At 47.6% G+C, this 25266-nt stretch overlaps 1 protein-coding gene across 1 annotated transcript; it reads left to right on the top strand.

The window, feature by feature from the left end:
- The first annotated feature begins 1240 nt into the window (after window positions 1-1240).
- Window positions 1241-24754, top strand: LOC128408579 (SRSF protein kinase 3-like). Its single transcript, XM_053378527.1, has 12 exons — window positions 1241-1718; window positions 4489-4595; window positions 5572-5680; window positions 5979-6066; window positions 7120-7209; window positions 8707-8811; window positions 10711-10873; window positions 11709-11794; window positions 15637-15744; window positions 16950-17019; window positions 17115-17207; window positions 22366-24754. Exons 2-12 carry the CDS (start codon window positions 4550-4552, stop codon window positions 22548-22550), a joined length of 1143 nt encoding a protein of 380 aa, XP_053234502.1. The 5' UTR covers window positions 1241-1718; window positions 4489-4549; the 3' UTR covers window positions 22551-24754.
- Window positions 24755-25266: the final 512 nt, after the last annotated feature.

Genomic DNA, 25266 nt, shown 5'->3' with positions numbered 1-25266 from the left:
TTAATTCGTTCCGGAGGTCTGTTCTTAACTTGAAACTGTTCTTAACCTGAAGCACCACTTTAGCTAATGGGGCCTCCTGCTGCTGCCGCACCGCTGGAGCACGATTTCTGTTCTCATCCTGAAGCAAAGTTCTTAACCTGAAGCACTATTTCTGGGTTAGCGGAGTCTGTAACCTGAAGCTTATGTAACCTGAAGCGTATGTATACCACTGTATACACATAGCTTGGGAATGGGCTGGAGTAAAGTGAGGCTGCAGGGAAACAAAATGCAAAAAGGACAGTGGCAAATTGCATAAAAGCAACAAGTGACGAGGCTGTGTTGGTGACAGCACAAGTGCCATGGCACTGGTAAGCCTAGGAATTCAGGCGCAAGTTCTTCTGAGTTCATGAGGGCTTACTCCCAAGGTTGATCTTGGCTGAATTGCTGAGATCATCCGCAGGAGCCTTGTTTTTCATTCCCCAAGTTGGCGAGGCTCATTTAACGACAACAAGAAACTGAGCCTTTCGTGGCATGGGCCCAGTCCTGTGGAACACCCTGCCAGTTGAGATTCAGCAGGTTCCTTCTCTGCTAACTTCTAAGTGCCTCCTGGAAACATTTCTGTTCTGCCAGGCCTAGGCAGGCAATTAAGAACACATCTTTCCATAACAGCTGGTTTCTGTTTTTAAATGGTTTTTTATTGTATGGTTTCTGTTGCTGTAAGCCTTTTTTGTGTGTGTGACAGCGGTATACGAATACTCTTATAAATAAGCAAGGTAGCATGTATTTGTAATCTATAATTTCATTCATATACAGTGGTACCTCGGGTTACATACGCTTCAGGTTACAGACTCCGCTAACCCAGAAATAGTACCTCGGGTTAAGAACTTTGCTTCAGGATGAGAGCAGAAAACATGCTCTGGCGGTACAGTGGCAGCAGGAGGCCCCATTAGCTAAAGTGGTGCTTCTGGTTAAGAACAGACCTCCAGAACGAATTAAGTTCTTAACCCGAGGTACCAGTGTGTGTGTGTGTGTGTGTGTGTGTGTGAATGATTGGTATGCTTATTAACACACAGCCAAAGTGGTGCTTCAGGTTAAGAACAGACCTCCAGAACGAATTAAGTTCTTAACCCAAGGTACCACTGTGTGTATAAGTGTGTGTGTGTGTGTGTGTGTGTGTGTGTGTGTGTATGATTGGTATGCTTATTAACACACAGCCCTCTGCCTGCCTGCTCAGGCATAAGTCTTTCCCAGTTCAGCGGGACTTACTCTTCTAGGTATAGGTCTGCGTTTTGCACAATGCAAAAGTTTGCATTTCCATCTCGGCCACTGCTGATCTATAAATATACACCCTGGAGATTCCGGGTTTTGCTAGGCAGAGATGGAGCCAGGAAAGTATTAGAGAGCATAGCAGGAAGCTATTCCAACAGGTGGAGGGTTGAAAAGGGATGGTAAAATGAGACCCTCCCAGCTGTCCCGGGGCCCATGAACTGTTTCGAAGCACCGTGTGTTTCCACAGACTTCAGTGCGATCCAATCCCGACCCTCTATCCTCACCACAGCTATGCTGGGGGACTTGGGACACCCCCCTCCCCCTGCCTCCTTTCCAGCAACAGGGACTAAAAAGGGAAGCACTGGGAGCTGGTTGGTTGAGTCTCCCCAGAGCTCAGAAGCCTGCAAGCTGCCTTTCCCCAGGCGAGTCCGGACCGATCTGGGCTGCTTAAGTCCTGAACCGCAACGAAGGTAAGTTTCATGCATTTTTAGGTAGGGATTGTATACGCAAGTCACTGTTGTTTGGCTCTGTAATTTTGCAAAGGGCACAGAAAGCAGGGGGAGGAAGTCTTGTGAGTGTTCAGAAACTCCCAGCTTGGGCACTGCTCTTGATCTCTAGGCTCATATCGCTTGCCAATGAAATTTTTAGATTGAATCGTAGAGTTGGAAGGGACCCTGAGAGACATCTAGTCCAACCCCCGGGGATGCAGAATCTCAGCTAAAGCATCCATGACAGATGGCCACCCAACCTCTGCTTAAGAACCTCCAAGGAAGGAGAGGCCACCACCTTCCAAGGGAGCCCATTCCATTGTCGAACAGCTCTTACTGTCAGAAAGTTCTTCCTGTTGTTTAAATACAGTGATACCTTGGGTTACATATGCTTCAGGTTACATACGCTTCAGGTTACAGACTCCTCTAACCCAGAAATAGTACCTCAGGTGAAGAAGTTTGCTTCAGGATGAGAACAGAAGTCGTGCTCTGGCAGCACAGCAGCAGCAGGAGGCCCCATTAGCTAAAGTGGTGCTTCAGGTTAAGAACAGTTTCAGGTTAAGAACAGACCTCTGGAACGAATTCTTAACCCAAGGTACCACTGTACTTGTCTTGAAAGAAAGGAGCATCCACAAACAAGCAGGGTTGGAAGGGTCAACACTTCCAACAGGTTGGTTTTTTGCAGGGAGGAAAAATGTCCACATGACCATTAATGGGCAAGCTTTTTAGTTCTGCAGAACTCTTCATCAGGCTAGATGGTAAGTAAAGTGGGGAAGGGGAGGAGAGGAGGAAGAAAGCTGACTGGTGGTGTCGTCCGTTTTGTTCTTCACGAACATGAGGTTGATTTGATTGCTGTGCTACCGGACAGCCTGAACTGGAGTAATTCTTAAAACCATGGAGAGACCTGGTCTGAACAAAGACATTGGATTATCTCATTATACATGACAAAGCCATTTTTCACCTTCTCACCCCTTGCTTTTTCCTGTAAGACCTATTGCAGTCGTTAAGAGTCGTCAACAGGCTCATCACAGCTATCTGCCAATCACCCATTCCCACCACCCTTCTGAGTAATACCCCTCCCCACCTTCTCACTATATAGAGGGATCTGGCAACTTCTGTTTCAGTGTATCTGAAGAAGTGTGCATGCACACGAAAGCTCATACCAAGAACTAACTTAGTTGGTCTTTAAGGTGCTACTGGAAGGAAAAAAATTTTTTGTTTGGAGTAATTCTAACATTCACCTTGGACCAGATCTGTGCTAACATTGCAACTGCTAAAAAGGGTTTTCTACATGACGGACGCGCAGGGCTCCATCCTCCCAAAGGCTCTGGATGCATTTGAACTGTGCAACTTGAACGTGCGAAACCGTGAACGTGCGAGAACAGCCTCTCCTCTCTGCTCGCCTGGGGAAGGTGATCTGAGAGCTCCCAGCAGAAGGCCAGGCCAGCCTTTCAGCAGGGAAGCCTCTCTGGGCCTTTCTTCCAATCCTCACTAATCCCATCTGAAAATCCAAGGAAGGGCAGCCAGGAAACTGAGCTCTCGGCCTGGCCTTGGTCCAGCTCAGTGGACTGCGGAAAGCAGAACGGGCATAGCTGCCGTCATTTTGAAACACGCAGACCCAGTGCAGCCCCCCTGAAATAATCTCTGCCATGACCCTATCAGAAATGCTAGGAATTCTCCTGCCGGGCCAACTCTCAGAATTCAAGGAAGCAGGAGCCCAGGAGGATTGGGAAGTCGTAACAGCTGGGGAAGAGAGAGAGGGAAGGATGAGGCTCAGTACTCGGGGACTGCGGAGAGCCACTGCCAGTCAGTGTCGGTAGCAGCTCTGGGATTGTTGGGCCAATGGTATAAGGTGGCAGGTACTCCCATCTCCTGCCTTCCTTCCACTTCCAGGTTCTGAACCAGCAAGCTCCTGCTCAGAGCCAACCGAATATTCCTCCTCCTCTTGTCCAATACAATCAATATTTCTATTACGATTACCCGTAAAGGTAAAGGGACCCCTGACCATTAGGTCCATTCATGACCGACTCTGGGGTTGCGGCGCTCATCTCACTTTATTGGCTGCGTACAGCTTCTGGGTCATGTGGCCAGCATGACTAAGCCGCTTCTGGCGAACCAGAGCAGCGCACGGAAACGCCGTTTACCTTCCCGCCGGAGTGGTACCTATTTATCTACTTGCACTTTGATGTGCTTTCGAACTGCTAGGTTGGCAGGAGCAGGGACCGAGCAACGGGAGCTCACCCTGTCGCGGGGATTCGAACCGCCGACCTTCTGATCGACCTTCTGCCAAATCGTTTTTATTGATTTTTCCAAATGTCCAAATGCACTGTTTAATCAGATGAGCTGCAGCAACAACGCAGGCCAAGTTAATTGTGTGGGTTCTTTCAGGCCTCCTCCTAAACAGATTAAAACTGGCACGTGCATTTCTCAAGATTGAACACATCTATTGACTTCAGGTTTTCCTCATGCAATTGGTCCAGATCTTTAAAGCGGTGACAGGGAATCTGTGGTCCTCCAGATGTTCTTGGACTGCAGTTCGCATCATCCCTGATCGTTGGCCTTGTTGGGCATCAGAGTCCTACGACTTCTGCAGATTCCCCTCTCTGTGCTGTAGAACTGCAGAATTCCTCTAATTATTCTCACCTGACAAAAGTAGTCTTTGCAGTGATGGCTTAAGGCAGAGTTCTGTTCAGTTAGCTTGCAGCTTGAGGAGTAACAGTTGACTCCGGAATAAAAATGTTTCTGCCCTTAGATGTGAAGCCTCCTCAACCCCGGAGAATTCTGAGCGTCCTTGAGAGAGCTGCACACATGCAATGGATGGGTGCGAGTGGCAGGAAGAGGCCTTGGCCTCCTGCGCAGGTGAGTTGGGTGGCAGGCACGCGTCTTGCACCAAGCTGCCTCATTTAATTTCTTTGTGACATTTAGCAACCCTCAAAGGAGGCTGTGGTCCCCACCCTCAAAATACAGCATCCAGCAAGAGGTTATCCAGAAAGCTTTATAGATGAAGGAAGATTTCTGGCTGCTAGTCAGATGGGCAAATGGATCCAAAAAAGTCAGGGAACATAGACTGCGTGGAAGGGACCCCAATGGTCATCCAGTCCACCCCCCTGTGAATTGAATGCAGGTTGGTCTCCTTTGGGGGTAGCTATCCTGTGGCCCTCCAAGATGTTGTTGGACTCCAACCCCATCATCCCTTGGCACTGGTCGGGCTGGCTGTGGCTGATGGGAGAGGAAGTCCAGCAATAAGAAGAGGGCCGCAGCTGAGCCACTCTGCATTCTCCAAATCGGCCTTCGTCCAAGATGGACTGTCCACAGCTCCTATCAGTCCCAGACACATGACTGCACACCAGCTATTGCTCCTAGCAGGGGGAAAAGAAGCTGGACACAATTTTATAAAAACCAGCTTTTCCACCAGCAAAGGAGCCAGCATCACCAAACAGCTGTTGCAAGTTTTCTTCTTGAATTTTCCCCAACCCAAATTAAAGTATTAATTAAAAACTAATCTGTTGCCAGAAAAGCACCCTATTTTCTCTATTTTTGGGGAAGGGGGATACAGAAATAGCTGTTTCCTTGTCTTTCTATAAATCATACCCTGCTTACTGGAATGGGAGAATACAGGTGTAATATATAAGATAGGGATGTTTTCACTAGATTGCATAGTCCACTATGCCTCTATGAACAGAATTGCAGGGAATCTCTCAAATTCTTACCATCAGAGGCTTCACACCTTCCACTGTTCAGCCTTGGAAGATTTATACTATTGGCGTGACCTGCAAAGCCTAAGTCTCTTGGTGTCTTTCATTAACGCCTGTTCATCCTCCCTCCCTTTGTGCAGAAGGTTACTATCCCGTGAGGAAAGGAGAGGTGTTCAATGGAAGGTACCACGTAGCACAGAATCTCGGGTGTGGCTACTTCTCAACCGTCTGGCTTTGCCAAGACTTGGGGTGAGTAAACAAAAACGGCCTGCTCCGAAGTGCAGAGGCCAGTCATGTGGTAGGAACACGTTCTGTTGGCTGAGGAAGGGCTGTGTTTCCATCCGGCCTTTCCTCAAAGGAGCTCAGGGCAGCGAACACAAGACCCCCTCCTGTCATTTACTCCTCACAACAACCTTGTAAAGTAGGCTGCTATATCGTGGGGGGTGTGGAGGTTTGAACCCATCTTTGAAACAGCTGGAAGAGGGCTGCAAAACAGTTCGGAGCCCAGAGATCTGTTCTCGCTCTCAATCTCTGCATCTTCTTTCAGGAAGAAGAGGTGCGTGGCTGTCAAAGTGCCCAAGGGCGGGGAGGATTTTGCTGAGGCAGCCTTGGATGAAGTCATGCTCCTTCGCTGTGTAGGTAACAAACCGCCAGTTGGGGGACTGGTGGCCCATTAGGACTGGTAGGGTGTAAGGCAGGAGGCCAACAGTAGGTGGCGACAGAGCTGACGGCAGACAGAGCCAACCCGAACCAGTTGTGTTTCATCCTCTCCCCTGCTGAGTGTTACAAGGGGCAACACTAAGACAAGAGAGAGGGAAGCTGTTAGCTGGTACCACCCTCTGGACTGATAAACTAAGAAGGCTGATAGGTAGGGGCTGGAATCGGACTATGCTTGGTGAGACAAGTGCCCTGTTCACCCTCCTGGACCAGTGTCCACTGCAAATCACCTCTTTTCTTCAAAAGCCCCTGAAGCTTATGACCCTTGAGATGCTCACCTAAAAAATTAGGGCACACCTAAAAAAATATTGCAAGCTGTATTAAACTGTATTAAAATAGGGCACACCTAAAAAATATTGCCAGCTGTATTAAACTGTTTTTAACACTGTGTTTTTAATCATGGTAACCAGCCCTGGGAGCTCAAGATGAAAGGTGTATAATTAATACTAGTAATAATAATAATAATAATAATAATAATAATAATAATAATAATAAATTTTATTTATATCCTGCCCTCCCCAGCCGAAGCCGGGCTCAGGGCGGCTAACAACAATAAAACAGTACAAAAGTACAGCATAAACAACACTCTAAAATCATTCATTATAAAATTAATTAATTCAAGCCACTGGCAACCATTGGGCCAGAGCTCCGCGAAGATTGCCGAGGGAGGGAGTCAGGCTGTGCCCTGGCCAAAGGCCTGGTGGAACAGCTCTGTCTTGCAGGCCCTGCGGAAAGATGTCAAGTCCCGCAGGGCCCTGGTCTCTTGTGACAGAGTGTTCCACCACATCGGAGCCACAGCCGAAAAAGCTGTACATTAGCTGTACATTAGTACTACTAATGATGCCATTCCTACGTTAATGGCCCATTTCAAACACAGTTGATACCTCCTCTAGTCAAAAGCCATCTGGAGACTGTCAAAGGCCTCATAAAAGTAATTTGTGCACGTTTTTTATTTATTTATATTTCTGCAGGTGAACAGCAAGAGGAGGAAAGACCAAAGCAGCGACCGTGTCATCCACTTCCTGGACGATTTCAAAATGATTGGAGACAATGGCTTCCATATCCTTTGGTTGGTAGATAATGCACCACAAGGGCACAAAAAGCTGGACAGGGCATTGCTATTAAACAAAGTTGGACATTCCCACTGATATTGTACTAAGCTGCTGTCCTGACACACCCAGCTGTCCTTAACGGAATTCGCGATAATCACCATCATCATTACAGTCAAACCTCGGTTTCCAAACGCCTCTGTTTTGGAACGTTTTGGCTCCCAAACGCCGAAAACCCAGAAGTAAGTGTTCCGGTTTTCAAACATTTTTAGGAAGCTGAATGTCCGACGTAGCTTCCGCTTTAGTACAGGAAGCTCCTGCAGCCAATAGGAAGCCGTGCCTCGGTTGTCAAACATTTCGGAAGCCGAATAGCCTTCCGGAATAGATTACGTTCAACAACCAAGGTTTGACTGTATTTTACTTTACTGTATATGCTGCCCACCTGACTGGGTTGCCTCAGTCACTCTGGGCGGCTTCCAACAAATTAAAAACATTAAGCACAGTGAAACATCAAACATTCAAATCTTCCCTAAATAGGGCTGCCTTCAGTTGTCTTCTAAAAGTCAGATAGTTGTTTATTTCCTTGACATCTGATGGGAGGGCGTTCCACAGGGCAGGCGCCACTACCGAGAAGGCCCTCTGTCTGGTTCCCTGTAACCTCATTTCTCACAGTGAGGGAACCGCCAGAAGGCCCTTAATGCTGGACCTCAGTGTCCAGGCCGAATGATGGGAGTGGAGGCTCTCCTTCTGGTATACTGAGCCGAAACCATTTAGGGCTTTAAAGGTCAGCACCAACACTTTGATTTGTGCTCGGAAACATACTGGGAGCCAATGAAGATCTTTTAGGACTAGTCTTATATTGTTCCTGGCAGCTGCTTCTGAATTAGTTGTAGTTTCCGAGTCAGCTTCGAAGGTAGCCCCACGTAGAGCGCATTGCAGTAGTCCAAGCGGGAGATAACTAGAGCATGCACCACTCTGGCGAGACAGTCTGCGGGCAGGTAGGGTCTCAGCCTGCGTACCAGATGGAGCTGGTAGACAGCTGCCCTGGACATAGAATTGACCTGTTCCTCCATGGACAGCTGAGTCCAAAATGACTCCCAGGCTGCACACCTGGTCCTTCAGGGGCACAGTTACCCCATTCAGGACCAGGGAGTCCCCCACACCTGCCTGCCCTCTGTCCACCCCAAAACAGTTCTTCTATCTTGTCAGGATTCAACCTCAGTCTGCCATCCATCTTCTAACTGCCTCCAGACATTCACACAGGACCTTCACTGGTTCTGATTTAAAGGAGAGGTAGAGCTGGGTATCATCCGCATACTGATGAACACCCAGCCCAAACCCCCTGATGATCTCTCCCAGTTAACTTTCCTTGTGGGACACAGTTCTCAGTAAGCTATTTCTCACATCCTCCACTCCCTCTGCATGAGACTTTGGGGAGCTGCCAAGGGAGTGAACCGAATTCCAGCAGTTTCCCAGTTACTGGATCCCTGACAATATCTCCTCCCACATGTGTGCTTAGTGTTTGAGCTGCTGGGGCCTTCTCTGCAGTCTCTGCTGAGCAGCCAAGGAGTCCAGGGCCTCCCGTTACCCTTTGTGAAGAAAGCAACACAACAGGTAAGTAAGTACAGGGTTACATGGAGAACTGAGCCAGGCAGTGTTAGGGCCGGCCAAGATGCACCAAGGCAGTTGCTGTGGGGATGTTTTTCAGGTGACAGTAGCAGCAAAGGATGCACTGGGTGGGGAACTCTTCGTGGCCCTGGCCTCACCAAAATCCACGCATGCTCAATATAAATTCATGCATCTTCCCATTCAGATGTATGGGCAGCGTTGGCTGGTTCTCATTGGGATTGGTAGGGCGGAAGGCAGGGAGCCTGACAGCAGGTGGCGCCAGAGCCAACAACAGCTCCAGTCATAAAAAGGTAAAGGTAAAGGACCCCTGATAGTTATGTCCAGTCGCAGATGACTCGGGGGTTGTGGCGCTCATCTCGTTTTACAGGCTCAGGGATGTGGCCAGCATGCCTAAGCCGCTTCTGGCACAACGGAACACTAAAACCAGAGCAGCGCACAGAAATGCCAGTTACCTTCCTGTTGGAGTGGTACCTATTTATCTACTTGCACTTTTTGGCGTGCTTTCGAACTGCTATCCTCCCTGCTAAGTCATACAAGGGCAACACTGAAAATGAGGAAGGTGACAGGCAGCGCGGAGGGAAGGATGACACAGGTGGGACTGTGACCCAAATGTCCCCATGGAGCAGCCTCCACGGATGCTGGGCAAGTTTCTCCCTTTGCATAAAACCCTGGAGGCCTGCAGAAGAGGCTGCTTGAGTCCCTGGCACATCCCCCTCCTGGGTCACGTGCAACATTGGTAGTTTCTGCGCATGTGCAGAATTTTTGGGTAAATAAATCCTGCGTCCAGTCAGGCTTCCCTGCGTGGCTCTGCTGGGGAGCTGACCTGGCAGGAGAGCAGAGTAGCAGCGGTCCTGCGTCCGTGTGAGATGAGGGATAAATCAAGTCCAAAGACAGTTCGGTTCTTATCTCTAGAAGCGTTTATTTACAAAGCAGTAAATCCATCAGAAACCTCCGACATTCTCTGTGCTCCAAAAGCACACACGCAGCCTCCGAGCTGAGCTGCGTCTCAGGCAGAAGCGAAAGCAAGTCTGAACAGTGACACAGACTGTGACGCACTTCTCTGCGTTAAGCTCCTCCCAGATACAGGACACCACGGAGTTTTAACCCTGTCAGTTCCAAACTCCACAGAATTTTCTTCCGGAATAAGAGACTTCACAAGGCCAATCCGGAGGTCTCCCATACTTCCTGCCAATCACAGGCGGTCAATGCTACACCCTCCTTTTCCTTCCTGAGGTGTGAGCACATCCAGTCCATGACAGATTTTTCTTAAGGCTAAGACCTACCCGTACTGTAGCGGCAAATTCAGAAGTGCAGGGCCTCTTCATGACAGCCACAGCGACACACCCTTCTAAGATGATACAATACAGTCATACCTCTTGTTACGTTTGCTTCAGGTTAAATCTTTTCAAGTTGCGTCCCGCAGTGACCCGGAAGTACTAGAAAGGGTTACTTCTGGGTTTCGCTGCTCGCGCATGCACGGATGCTCAAAATGATGTCGCGCGCATGCGCAGAAGTGGTGAATCATAACCCGTCAGACGCACAGATGCGGGTTGCGTTCTGCTCATGTTGTGAACCGGGCTCTGGAACGGATCCCGTTTGCAACCAGAGGTACAGCTGTAATCTTTTAATTATACAATAATAATACTCATGGATGCATTGCAGCGACCAATGCAAATCTCAAGGTGTTGCCTTTTAGCTACTTCTGTTTATTTTCTGTGCACATACATGACAACTGATTTGGAGATACTCTTTCGGAATGACTGGTGTTTTGTACATTACGGAGTTTGCGGAGTTTCTCCTTTATGCTCTTCAATACCGCAAAAATATCAAGCGCAGTACACATTGAACAGCTTTGGGCCACTGATTGCCTCTGCTTCGCGGCAGGTTCTCCAGGGCTTGCATTTCTTGCACAAGGAGTGCCGCATCATCCATGCAGACATCAAACCGGAGAACATCCTGCTCTGCGTGGCGGAAGGGAGCCTGCAGGCGCTTCTCCACCAGGTGGCTTTCCAGGAACACGGCGCAGGAGCCGAGCCCAAGAGGCCAGGTACGCCGCGCAGGAGAAAAGGCCGCAGTGTTTGTTTGGAAGGGGAGAGCACGTCCACCCAGGAACTCAGAGGAATCCCTCTTTGGGCACTTCAGGCCAGGGGTGGGGAACAATTTTTCTTAGATCAAGGGCTGCAGCCACTTGTGGGTTAACTTCTGGAGCCGCATGCTGGCGGTGGGCAGGGCCTAGGGTTGCCAACTCAGGAGACGGAGGTTAATTGGGAGAGGGTGGCAATGCCTATGCCATACCCTCCAGCATTTCTCTAATGAAACTAGGGACATCCTATTCAATAATAATAATAATAATAATAATAATAATAATAATAATAATAATAATAATATTACTTATACCCTGTCCGTCTGATTGGGTTGCCTCAGCCACTCTGGGCAGCTTCCAAACTATACAGAAACATAGCAAAACATTAATTTTTTTTTTAAAAAACCTTCATTGCCTTCTAAAGGTTGTATAGTTACTTATCTCCTTGGCTCGCATGACTCCATACCCTCCAACGTTTCTCTGATGAAAACAGGGACATCCTAAGGAAAAGCAAGACTTTCTGGGATCAAATCAGAAACCGGGACAGCTTCTGAAAATCTGAGACTGTCTCTAGAAAATAGGGACACTTGGAGGGTCTGCTGTGCTATAATTTGCAGCTGACTCCTGCCGGGCTGAGGTTTGCAAGATACATTTACAGTCTTCTTTCAGAATTGGTTTCCGTCGGAATGAGATCTCACACTGCTGCTGTTGGATCAGGGCTGGTGTGAAATACAGGTGCAATAAGGGATATATAACCTATCGCCTCCAGAGCTTATTTCCTTGTGTTTGTTCCATCCAGAGGAGGACGTGGCTGCTGTCCTGGATTGCTACAACCTCATGAAATTGGGAGTGAAAATTGCGGACCTGGGAAGCGCATGCTGGACGGTGAGTCTATGACAGCGCACCCACCCATCCCTTTTCTGCCATCGTTGCTTGTTAGTACATTGCTCTCCCTTGAAGTTCACCAGGGAGGGCATCACCCCATGACTGGCTAGTTAATCTTTTTGACAAGACTGCCGCAGGTAGTAGAGATGGAGGGGAAATCCGTCAGTTCACACTTAAAGGTGAAGACACCTAATTTGCACGTTCCGCAACAACGCTCAAACTGAAGCAAAGATTGCTTCAAAATTTGTGCTTCTCCGAATCTTGTGCAGTTTTCCAGCCAAGTCATGTGTACCCCCGCCAAAAAAAATGCATATATTCGTGTCAAGCGTGCATAAAAGTTCATAATATACAAAACTGCATTATATTTCAGGAAATTGCTTGCAAAAAATATAATGTATATCGGGGAATAACTTCACAGGAATGTGTGTGTAGGAGAAACACATATAAAAATGCTGAGGACTTTTTAATGAGGAGCTTCCTTTTTTTAAAAAAATCACAAACTACTATGGAAGCTGGGAAAAAAGAATACATTTTTATTCGATCTTCAATTTTAAAAATCCAATTAAAATTGGAAAAATGAGAAACTAAAATTTGGCAGAGGTACCTGTCCCCTTGCCACAAGCCACAAGAACAAAACACAAGAGCTTTCTGCCCTAGGCTGTGCTGCGGGTGGTTTTGCCCCTGGTCTTTTAAGCTGGGGAAAAGGCAGCAGTGAACATCGGGACAGGTGTGAATATGTAATAAAAGCCCTGCTGGCTCTGTCTAAATACCCCTCTAGTCCACCATTCCCTTTCGCCCAGTGGACTATCGGATGCCACCAAGTTGAGCAGGAAGGCAGAGCCATAGCTCAGTCAATAGAGCATAAAACTCTTAATCTCAGGGTTGTAGGTTTGAGTCCCACATGGGGCCAAAGATTCCTACATTGCAGGGGGTTGGGCGAGATGACCCCCATCGTCCCTTCCAACCCCACAATTCTATTATTATGATTCTAAGTGGTGCTTTTTTCTGGGGGATGCAGGGGGGGTTACACATACCCCCCTAAACATTTTGTGAATCTAAGTTTGGCCTCACTGAGGGACAGTACAGTGGCACCTCGAGTTAGACACTTCAGGTTACATACGCTTCAGGTTACAGACTCCGCTAACCCAGAAATAGTACCTCAGGTTAAGAACTTTGCTTCAGGATGAGAACAGAAATTGCATGGCAGCGGCAGCGGGAGGCCCCATTAGCTAAAGTGTTACCTCAGGTTAAGAACAGTTTCAGGTTAAAAACGGACCTCCAGAACGAATTAAGTACTTAACCTGAGGTACCACTGTATTTCAATATGAGTAGGAAAATGAGAGTACCCCTAAACATTTTTGTTATGTATTGAAGTTCTCACCCTGGCCACCAGGAGTATTGTGTATGTAGTTTTCACTCAGGTCCACGTCAGTTATTTTAGGCGGGAAACCCTGGGTTGTTGTTGCTACAATGCTGACAGCCGGCTGCCTATAAAAGCAGCCCAGCTGAGCTGTTTGCTGTTCAGTTCTGGCCTCAGAATAAAGAAGTGCTGTTTGAAGAATCACTGTGTCGTGTGCTATGTCTGCCCAATATTCAACACTTTTTTTAGGGGAAAAAAGCACTGATTCTAAGGCAAAAGACCTCTCCACCTGTTGTTGCTCCTCAAACTGCTATATATGGAGGTATACCTCCTCTGAACAGTACAATCCTAACCATGTCCTATTGACTGCAGTGGGGCTTACTCCTCGGTCTGCATTCTTAATAATAAAAAAATTTCTCTTAAACCAAAAAGCCCCGGACACTTCCACTTTTCAAAGCCTCGCAGGGAAGTTTCTTTGAGCCCCTGATAATTGCGGTTTCTCCCTTTGACTCTCCCATGGCCATGCTTACAGGCCTTCCTTATGCGCCCACTTGACTGATTCCATTGGCGGAAATGGCACTGCCGCAGCTGCTGCAGAATACCCGTTCCAATCAAGCAGGCACCTTCACTGGATTATTTCCGGCACCTGCTAAAAACATTCTTGTTTTGGTGCTTGGAGAAGCTGGTGTGAATTTTAATCTGCTTCAGTATTTTAACCTCTTGTGTGTTTTAACGCATTGCAATCCTTTCCTGGTCTTACGGTTTTATCTGTTTGTAAATCACTTTGAGGGTGGTTTTCTTTTTTGCTATCAAGCAGTGTTTAAATCTTATGAAATGAATAAACAAATACCGTAAATTTCGCTCCATAACACGCAGATTTTTCCTCCTAGAAAGTAAGGGGAAATGTTTGTGCGTGTTATGGAGCGAATGCCTACAGATGGCGGGGGAATCTGCTGCAGTTGTGAGCAGTCCGTGGCTCGCTTTGAAACAGCAAAGCGGGTGTAAGCGGCTCCTGTCAGCTAGCAGAGCCGGGGAGGAGGGAGAGAAGCAGAGCGGGGTTGGCTGCTTTAAAACAACCCCGTCCTCTATGTCCCTCTCTCCTCCCCACTGAGCTGCTAAGTAGCAGCAAAGCTTTTCAGCCAGCCTAGCCGGGAGGAGGGAGAGAAGCAGAGCGGGGTTGGCTGCTTTAAAACAACCCCGTGCTCTCTGTCCCTGCCTGCAGTTTTTTGCTGTCCGATTTTGGATTAGCCACTGTAGGGGCTGTGTGTGTGTGTGTGCTTGAGCTATCGTTCTCCTCCTCCTGCTTCCCGTTCACTCTCCCTGCGCCCCTGCGCTCTCCCTCCGACTTTAGAATTGACACTCTGTGTGTCTGTGTGTGTGAGAGGGCTCCTTCTCCTTCTCTTGCTTCCCTTCACTCTCCCTGCGCCCCTGCGACTTTGGAATTTACACTCTGTGTGTCTCTCTGTGTGTGATGGCTCCTTCTCCTTCTCTTGCTTCCCATTCACTCTCCCTGCGCCCCTGCGACTTTAGAATCGACACTCTGTGTGTCTCTCTGTGTGTGATGGCTCCTTCTCCTTCTCTTGCTTCCCGTTCACTCTCCCTGCGCCCCTGCGACTTTAGAATCGACACTCTGTGTGTCTCTCTGTGTGTGAGGGCTCCTTCTCCTTCTCTTGCTTCCCGTTCACTCCCCCAGCGCCCCTGCGACTTCCAGCGCCCTGCGACTTTAGGGCCAGTTCTCTCTCTGCGTGTGTGTGTGTTTTGACCTCACTGCACTTGTTGGGGGAGAGTGTTGGTCGCAATTTTTCTTGATTTGTCTCAGAGTGGTTACTATCATGGTTTCCTTGCCGGGGAGGAGGGAGAGACGCAGAGCCTGCTTGTTCTAAAGCAGCAAAGCCGGAGAGGAGCCTCTCCTGCATTATTAGCAGCATCCTTCTCCACACCCCCCACGCGTGCTCCTTGTCCCTCGAGTTCTTTTCCTTTCCTCCCCACTTAAAACGTGGTTACAAAGCACGGATGCACGTGGATCCTCAGGATTTTTGCACTAGGTCACCCCAAATTCACCATCAGATCACATAGCATATCCATGGCTACAGCCTGCACCAAAAAACACACGCACCCACTGTTTCATGGGGCCGCAATGGCGCAAAAACGTGGTTACAAAGCATGGATCCACATGGATCCTCAGGATTTTTGCATTGGGCTACCCCAAACTCACCGTCAGATCACATGTCTGTGGCCACAGCATGAACCACAAAAATCATACATCCACTGTTTCGTTTAGAATATTTTTTTCTTGTTTTCCTCCTCTAAAAACTACGTGCGTGTTATGGTCAGGTGCGTGTTATAGAGCGGAAAATACGGTAAAATAATCCTGCCCAGTGTTATTCCCTTAAGGATCTGCTGATGTTTTAGGCTGCCTGCCTACTCAAAGGTGCATTTGGGCCATCCACTCTCACTCAGCCCATTGTCCCTTCTGTTCCAGTACAAGCCCTTCTCCAAGAAGATCCAGACCCAGCCCTACAGAGCCCTGGAGGTCCTCCTCGGATTAGATTACGGCACCCCAGCGGATATCTGGAGCACAGCGTGCCTGGTAAGGAATTGTTATGTACTGAAGTTCTCACCCTGGGCCAGCAGGGGGATACTGTAGATAGTTTTCACTCAGGTCCACGTATGCAAATAAGGGATTGAAAGTGACGTTCAGTGATTGGATAGTTACAGAAAATGGTTACTGTTGCGTTGTAGTGGAGCTCTATATAAGCAGGCTGGCTGAACCCTTCAGTTCAGTTCTGTTCTGGCCTCTGAATAAACAAGAGCTGTTTGGAGAATTGCTGTATCGTCTGATATGTTCACCCACAACTTAACAGGACTGTTCCTTCAGCAATGGCACTGCTGCTGCTGCTTCTTCTTGCCTTTAGAATCGCAACCATCTATTCATATGAACTTGACAGCCTTGGGGCTCCTCCTAATGCCCTTTTCGCTCAGAGTTCACCCTAATCTGTTTGCACAAATCTCAAACAGTGTTTAAGATTATGTTCAGTCTTTATTGAGCATTTGTTCCGGTTTGTTTCTGGAGTGGTTATATGACAATGAGCAGTCATCCTGCCTTCACCCTGATTTGCTTGTGGGATGTTTACATGTCTTCCCATTCACCATTCATTCATCCCACACTTTGCAATGCATTTCTTAATCGTTCTGCAAGCTTCAAAAAAGGTGCCCTTTATCTGTGGATTTGTTGTGCCGAGGCGACGGAGCGCTTCAATCCACTTTAAATGTGCAACCCTAAATTTATGGCATGCGCTGGAATCCCTCCTGTAAAATAGTCTGGAGGCACCTTTGGGATTGAGCATAGCTGGATTTCACCCTAGACCCCTGCGTGTCTCACCCTTTTGTCTCTACTTCTTGTGAAAATGTTTCAGAGACGTAAGATGGATATTTTAATATTTATAGTCCTTCGGATCAAACTGCTAAGTGTATTGTAAAAACAAAAATATTTACAGTGGTACCTTGGGTTACAGATGCTTCAGGTTACATACGCTTCAGGTTACAGACTCCGCTAACCCAGAAATAGTACTTCGGGTTAAGAACTTTGCTTCAGGATGAGAACAGAAATTGTGCTCTGGCAGCGCGAGGCCCCATTAGCTAAAGTGGTGCTTCAGGTTAAGAACAGTTTCAGATTAAGAACCGACCTCCGGAACGAATTAAGTACTTAACCCGAGGTACCACTGTATTGACTATACGAATTGGCTCGAAGTGGACTTACTCGGGTTGTGTGTGTGTGTGTGTGTCATCCTGCAGGCTTTTGAACTGGCCATCGGAGACCGTCTCTTTGATCCCCAGGCTGGGCAGTATTTTTCCAGAGATGATGGTAGGTCAGAGTCCAGCCTGTCTTCTTAAACTCCATTTGATAGGAGAAACTGTACAGTAAAGCATCTAACTTTGCTCCCCCCCCCCCCATTTCAGATCACGTGGTTCGGATCATTGAGCTCCTGGGCAGAATCCCACCTAAAGTTGCTTTGTTCTGGAAGCGGGCGACAACATTCTTCAACAGGCAAGGTGAGACTGCGGGAGTTGGAGATAAGAGCAGAGGTCTAGTGGGAGGAGTTAGTGAGGAGTCAGAAGGCCTGTTACTATTTCTGCAGGGAGCTTTTCAGAAGTCTTTTCACCTTGAGTGCTGATTGAGCCAATCAGAGTGAAAAGGGGTAAGTCAGTCATAGAATCATAGAATCATAGAGTTGGAAGAGACCACAAGGGCCATCGAGTCCAACCCCCTGCCAAGCAGGAAACACCATCAGAGCACTCCTGACATATGGTTGTCAAGCCTCTGCTTAAAGACCTCCAAAGAAGGAGACTCCACCACACTCCTTGGCAGCAAATTCCACTGTCGAACAGCTCTTACAGTCACAGAGGATCGGCTCCTAGAGTCCTTTTGGAAGAACACGAAGGAGTTGTTAGATAATTAGATAATTTATTACGGTCAAAGACCAGCTCACGTAACATAACACAATAAAAACAGCGTTCATAAAGATAAAAGATACAATTGGAACAGATTGCAGCAATAGCTCATGAGTTAAAATTGAGATATATACATACACCCGTACAACTGAGATTTGGGCTACCATAAAAAATTGCCCCTGGGGCACCCCAAAGGGAAACTTCAGCATTTCCCTAGTAAGCTATTTTATTCTGGAGGATGATCTGTGCCTACAAATCTGGGCACAGAATCTGGCTACTAGTCAGGTTGTCTTATGATCTTTGCCGAAGAGGAGAGAATTAATTTTTTAAAAAACATAATTTTTATTAACAGGCCAATCCAATCACATTATTTCCAAATCATATTACTTCCAAGTTATACAGCCAGATTTTTAAATTTTGTTGGGGGTACCCTTACATCAAGCTCTGAACGAGAATCAAAACATCACTTCTATTACTGCTTTTATCAAACAGTTCTATCCAGATCTGTCCAGATAGACTTTATTACTTCTTCATCTTCTTATTGTTATCATGTATTCTTTTCTTTGCAATCTCTGATGGTCTTCGCAAGCAGGTTAGGAACAAACAACATCTGCGTGGATTTTGCACACTCCAAAAGTCATATCTCATAAGGACAGCTGGCCATTCCTCCCCTTCTTCAAAAAATTTATCCTCGGTCCGTCCTGTTAATTTTCCCAAGCTTGCCACATATATCACAAAGGGGCTCTGCCAGGTTATCACCTTCAATCCATCATTTACATTCTAACGACCCTGGTCCTCCTCCCCTCGTCTTTCTTCGACAAGCCTGTCTTAACAAGACGCCATTAAAAACTGCGTCATAGAATCTTTCCTCCGCACTCCATATTTACCGTATTTTTCGCACCATAGGACACAGTTTTTCCGTCTTAAAAACTAAGGGGAAAAGTCTGTGCGTCCTATGGAGCGAATGCAGGGGGGGAGGCAAGCAGGAAAAGCCCCCAAGAGCCACACACAAGCTTTGCGGGCTTTTCCCCAGAAGGGAGAAGGGACTGACGCGGCCAGTCAGTCCCTTCTCCCTCCTCTAGAAAAGCCTTGCGCAATCTCTCCAGTCATGGGAGGCTGCGCAAGGCTAAAGAGGAAGCCCGGGCAGCGAGCGCGATCCATCCCGCTCGCTGCCCGGGCTTCCTCTTTAGCCGTGCGCGCCTCTCCAGCCGCGGGAAGCTGCACAAGGCTAAAGAAGCCAACTTTTTAAAAATCTCTCTATCTCTACGTCTTTTTCTTTTTTCGTCCTTTCTCCACCCCCTTACTTTCCTCTGGATCAGTGTTTTTATCTAGATTAACGTTTTAGTTTGGAGGGGGGGAATATTATAAAAAAGGAAACTGCAGCTTTTATTTTAGTATACAATAAAAACAGATTAAACAAAACACAAGAGAAGGAACTAGCATAGAAGAAGAAGAGAAAAGGGAAAGAGGGAGGATACAAAGCCATTTACCAGAGGTAGATCTTAACCCTTGCCTCACCTGGGAGCTTCTCTGGGCAGGAATTCCCTCGGCTTAAGTGGGGTGAGGGAAGAGTGGCAGGTAGGGGGGTACCTACCTAGACAGTGAAGCCACATGTCTCTCCAATGAAAATTGGGAGTGGGCATTGTGTGAAGTGGCTGTGGATCTCCTGCCGCAGAAATGTAGGACTGTATAGAGTTGGGAGGGCCACCCGACGGTCATCTAGCCCAGCCCCCTCACAATGTAGGAATCACAGCTAAAGAACGCCAGGCAGATGGTCCCCCAACCGCTGCTTAAAAGCCTCCAGTGGTGGAAGGGAACCCCAGGAGTCATCTAGTCCAGCCCCGGTGGACAGCGGGCGCGGTCCATCCCGTTGTGCAAGGCTAAAGATGCTGCTCAAGGCTAAAGAGGAAGCGCGCAGCCTGTCCGTTGCTCTTTGGGGCTGGGGGGGGGGATAATATTTTTTTCCTTGATTTCCCCCTCTAAAAACTAGGTGTGTCCTGTGGTCCAGTGCGTCCAATAGAGCGAAAAATACGGTACCAGTCCTCTCTTCCATCGATAATTCACTCCACACAGCTCTTAAATTCTTGCTTGCGATTAGTAAAAGGCGACGATTCGTCTTTCTGGGGTGGAGGTTTATAAATACTCACATGAGGGAAAGAAAATAAAAGTTTTTTCCTCCACCCCCCCCTCTTTTTTTCGCTCCGCACATACCAGTCTCGTAATGGTGGTTCATCGCTTGATTTATTTGTCTCCTCCCGTCGCTCCAATCACAGAGATGCATTAATCAGCAGCCTTATCTCTTGAACTTTGCTTGATGTAAGTGCTTCAGCTTCATTCCAATTATATATTTCCAATTATATTTTCGAGCTGAAGCGAACCAGGGCGCTGATTGGAGATAGCGCCAGGAAGCGCCGAACCCACCGAGGGCTGATGCCAAATGTCCTACACCCCCTTCTTTCGAATCCGGGGGTGCATTGTGGACATCGCTGGCAAGGCTGTCCCCCCCATATCCTTGGGGGGGGGGGTAGGAAGGCTGCATACTTCCCATAGCAGCCTCTTTATTACCTCGTGTGGGTCGGAGAGATGTTATTGTCGGCCATCTTCCAATGCGCCACCTGGTGGCCCCCCGAAGAGGAGACAATTAAGTTTAGACTTGTCTGAAAGATCGGTGAGCCTCTTCAGCAAAGGATCGATGGTGTCTCTACGAATCTCAACATAAAAAGGACATATAAAAAATATATGTTCGAGGCTTCCTATTTCCCCTAATGGGCAGGCACAAAGTCTCGAAGGAGTAGTTATTTATCCTCCAAAGCTAGGAATTTAGAAGCACTCAAATTTCAAGTTCAATTTTCAAGTGAAAAAGTGTGAAAGTTAATGTTAAGTACAGTGGAACTTCCAAGTAAAAAAACCAACCTAAGTAACTCCTAAAGAAGATACTGCAGCACTCCATATCATTTGCCCATGGACGGGCAAAGTGTTGGTGCCGACCTCTAAAGCTTTAAACGGCCTCAGCTCAGTATACATGAAGGAGCGTCTCCACCCCCATCGTTTGGCCTGGACCCTGAGGTCCAGCTATGAGGGCCTTCTGGTGGTTCCCTCACTGCGAGAAGTAAAGCTACAGGGAACCAGGCAGAGGGCCTTCTCGGTAGTGGCGCCTGCCCTGTGGAACGCCCTCCCATCAGATGTCAAGGAAATAAACAACTATCTGACTTTTAGAAGACATCTGAAGGCAGCCCTGTTTAGGGAAGCTTTTAATGTTTGTTCTGCTTTTAATGTTCTGTTGAAAGCCACCCAGAGTGGCTGGGGAAACCCAGCCAGATGGGCAAGGTAGAAATGGTAAAATTATTTCATTGTTATTATCATTATTATGCACAGAAAATAGTAGATCTAGCTGAAAGGCAACACATGGCGATCTGCCGTGATGTTTGCAATGCGTGCCTAATTTTAAGATGATTGTATTATCCTGGAGGGACGCGGGTGGCGCTGTGGGTACCCGCACCTAGGACTTGCCGATCGTATGGTCGGCGGTTCGAATCCCCGTGGCGGGGTGAGCTCCCGTCGTTCGGTCCCAGCTCCTGCCCACCTAGCAGTTCGAAAGCACCGTTAAGTGCAAGTAGATAAATAGGTACCGCTTTATAGCGGGAAGGTAAGCGGCGTTTCCGTGTGCTGCGCTGGTGCCAGCTCGCCAGAGCAGCTTTGTCACGCTGGCCACGTGACCCAGAAGTGTCTCCGGACAGTGCTGGCCCCCAGCCTCTTAAGCGAGATGGGCGCGCAACCCCAGAGTCGGTCACGACTGGCCCGTATGGGCAGGGGTACCTTTACCTTTACCTATTATCCTGGAAGGTTGTATCATTTTAGAAGGGGTTGTGGCTGTGAGGGGAAGTGGCTGTGGCTGTCATGAAGGGACTTTTCGCTTCTGAATTTGGCCCTACGCTGTTGCATAGGAAGCAGTGCAAATGCAGAGGATTGCCTTTGCACAGCCGGGCCCAAGTCTGGCGTGAAATTCTGCACTTGCCTGGTGCAATTGCAAAAGATAAGTTTGTAGAGGGAAAATGCAACAGTCTCATCCACAGGTGCCAGCTCCAGGGCACCCACAACGCAGGAGTCCAAGGCAACTTCCGGTTTTCTGCGAGGCCTCAGAAGCGGCGCTTCACCACTGATGCAACATGACGTCATGGGCACCCATAATCTTGGCCCAAGTCAGTGTCCCTTTCTGGCGATCACACAGGGCCCCCGGACGTTTGACGGTCTGTTGACCCTGTGCCACCACTGTGATTGCCTCTTCGCTGCCACCAACCCGTTTCTCTCGGGTACACACGGAGTCCAGACAGTTGTTAACATTAACAAATAATCAAGTTTATTTTTAAATGCAGGAACAAGCTTATGGTTTCAGTTAATTTTTCTTGTCAGTTTCTTAAATCTTAGTTCCTAACAACTCCAAACTGATTATTCCCAACTATCTATCTGACTCCACCTGACAATTCCTCTCACTCTCTCACAATACAACTCGACCAACCCACACCTAATCCTCCCTCTTCCTTCTTCAACTCCCAAACCTCAACTGACTTTCAAAACCTCCCACTCTAAGTTTTACTCCTCCCTTGCATTCCCACTGGCCAATCACATTCTCACTCATTTAACCCTTTCCTTATGACCCATCCTAGGAGGCAAACGCCACACTCTGTCCTTGCCCGCACGAGGAATCTAACAAGTTTCCAGAACATGACTGCGGCTACTTTTTTCCTCTCTCTTTTGGCAGGTGCTCTCCTGAGGATGTCCTGGCTGTCTCCCTACGACCTCTACCATATCCTCACGGATAAATACAGCTGGCCCAAGCATCAGGCATCTCCTCTTGCCAGTTTTCTCCTGCCTATGCTGGAATATGCCCCAGAAAGGAGGGCAGCAGCTGACAAATGCCTTCAGCATCCTTGGCTCAATACCTAATGCAGGCTTGGTCTGATCCTGCTGCTCTCTCCGCCAGGATGGTTTAGAAATAGGACATGCTCACAAAGGAATCTTGGGGGCAGACTAGGCATGAATTAAATTAAAGTGCATGGGTTTTCCTGTTATGTAAGCAAGCAGGGGTCTCGCGGACAAGGGAACACGGGGAGTACAGCTCTGGGATTTTTCTGACCTCATTTACAGGAGAGGCAGGGTAATTGACAGGCTCTCCTTGCTCTGGAAAGTGAATGAGGTGATAACGAGGCTTTCAAGTTTCCCTAGAGCATAGAGAAAGTCAGAAGTTGAGAGCAGCTTATGTAATAGATTGACACCTGCTTAAAACAACAACAACTCCTTGGGGGTGTGGCTATCTAGGGGCTGTCACAATGAGCTACTGAACTTCAACAGCCCCAGCCTCAAAGCACCCCGGGACCATACAGGGTGCAGAGGGGTAGTTCAACTATTTCACTCCCTGCCAAATCGAACACAAAACAACTCTCCAGAGCTGCTATTTGCATCCCTTGGAATACAAGTGGATCCTTTGGAGGGGCAAATTTAGCTGGGAGAGAGAATTTAATTCTTCCCACCCTCACGAGTCCCAGATCTGCTTATGTAACCAAACACATGCACATTAATTGTATTGATGAAGTCAACATCATGCCTAGTCTGGCTGCCCTTCATCTTGGATGGATGAGACTCTTGAAGCCCGTCTCACAAGAGCAAATAGTCATGGTTTAACTCTGGATACATCTCCTCTTAATCCACCTTGGCAAACCAGTTCTACAGGGTGAAGACCAGCCTAACGTAAGACAAAAGGTGCATCCCTCCTCTGCCATGGGGTGAGCCTGGCTTCCTCCTGGCTTCACAATGGAAATGACAGGTGTGTATGCCTGCATATTGGCCATACGCATTTCAGGCAAGCTGCCCACCTTAATTTCTCCATGTTTGTATTTATGCATTCGTGACTTTTGCTGCCGTGGTTTTAGAAGAGCAGATTTTTCTCTGGGGATTGGGATCCGGCTTCGGAGTGACATCATGGATGGGCAAGCCAATCAGCATCAGGTACAGGTTAGGAGACCTTCTGCTTCAAACTTGCAGAGATATAGATATATATATAGAGAGAGAGAGAGAGAGAGAGAGATTTTGCAGAACTGCAGCACAGAGAGGAAGGAGACGCTTGTGAGGATGGTTCCTAGGGTGGCCGCATATACATCACCATAAAAGAGACAGCAGAGATTTGCATTAGATCTGCATGTGCCAATTCGTATGTATAGATGCACATTTAGAATAGAATTACTATCATTTAAATAGAACTGCAATACACCTCCCTGGCAGAGGAAAAGACTGTGACGAGGTTACCTGTGTACCTGCTCATTCTGTTATCTAGCTGGTGGAGAAACGTCAAGGCCTTTGCTCCCTTTTCCTCCTGTTCTTTATCACTAAGCCAGACCTGGACTAGACCTTCATATAGAAGACTCCTTCAAATAGAGGATTGTCCTCTGTAAAGTAGGAGGCACAGTGGCCACTGGAGTGCTTTGGAAACGGAGGTTTCTCTGCTTTAGAAACATCACCTGGGTTCACCCAGTCCTTTCTGCGCCTGATGGTTTTGCAGGATTTTAAGCAGAAATCTTGAGAGTCTTGCACACTTCATACCTCATCCTGAGTTGGTTGATGCGCCAATTCCACCCTCTTAATGTGAAATTGAGTGTCTAATAAGAACAAGCCGTAGTAACCTTTTCATGATGTTCCATCTATTTATCTAGATGAATGTTTCAGCCTATCCATTTCCCCATGTTACAAAATTCAAGGCTGTTTCCCCCTCACCCACTTGTAAGAATTTTGTGAGCATGTGCACACCCGTTCATCACCCCACCCCCTCCACTAGACACCTTTGTTGGTTTTTGAATTTTGAGGAATCTGTACCGCTTGATCTCACAGAGATGTCTTAAGGTCCTTCTACACCACCTTCACACACCTCATCAGCAAAATTATTGTTTGCCTGTGTTCGTAGGGGCCCATGTATAACTTGATTTTTCATTAAAATGCAATATAAAAAAAATACCGCAACCACAATGAATGGCCTGCTAATCTGAAGAAGATGGAACTGTGTGTATTCATGCAGGAAACAAGTAAAGAATAGAATGCAAAGATACAGAAAAGATCATGACTGGTTTAAACAAAATAAAATTTAATGGAATTGTAGCAAAGGATGCATTGGTGTAAATATATGTAACTCTGGTTCCATACTTTCATTTTTTGCAAAATTGGCCAAAATTCTTAAACCGAATGGTTACATGCACAAAACTCCTCATGGTGGAAAGTCAAGAGTCCTCCTTGTTGCTGCTGCTGCTGCTGCTGCTGTTGCAGCATGTGGAAATGAGCCTAGGAAGCTGCCTTCTACTGAGTCAAACCCATCTTGTCATCTAGCTCAGGACTGTTGACACCAGTGTTCTTCAGCCTCATGTCTCCACATGTGGTTGGACTCCAACTCCCATCATTCCTGGCTCGTTTGGGAGTGATGGGAGTTGTAGTCCTACAACATCTGGAGACATGAGGTTGAAGAACACTGGTCTACACTACTAGACTCTCTCCAGCATCTGAGACAGGAGCATCCTCTTAGTACCTTCCTTGAGAAGCCAGGGATTGAACCTGGAATCTTCTACATGAAAGGCAGATGCTCTGCCATTGAGCTACCACAGCCCCCTCCCTTCCCACCTCA

The sequence above is a fragment of the Podarcis raffonei genome, chromosome 2 (genome assembly GCF_027172205.1).
Source record: "Podarcis raffonei isolate rPodRaf1 chromosome 2, rPodRaf1.pri, whole genome shotgun sequence".
Classification (NCBI taxonomy): Eukaryota; Metazoa; Chordata; class Lepidosauria; order Squamata; family Lacertidae; genus Podarcis; species Podarcis raffonei.
The sequence above is the reverse complement of the archived record's forward strand: the minus strand, read 5'-3'. Positions and strand labels throughout refer to the sequence as shown.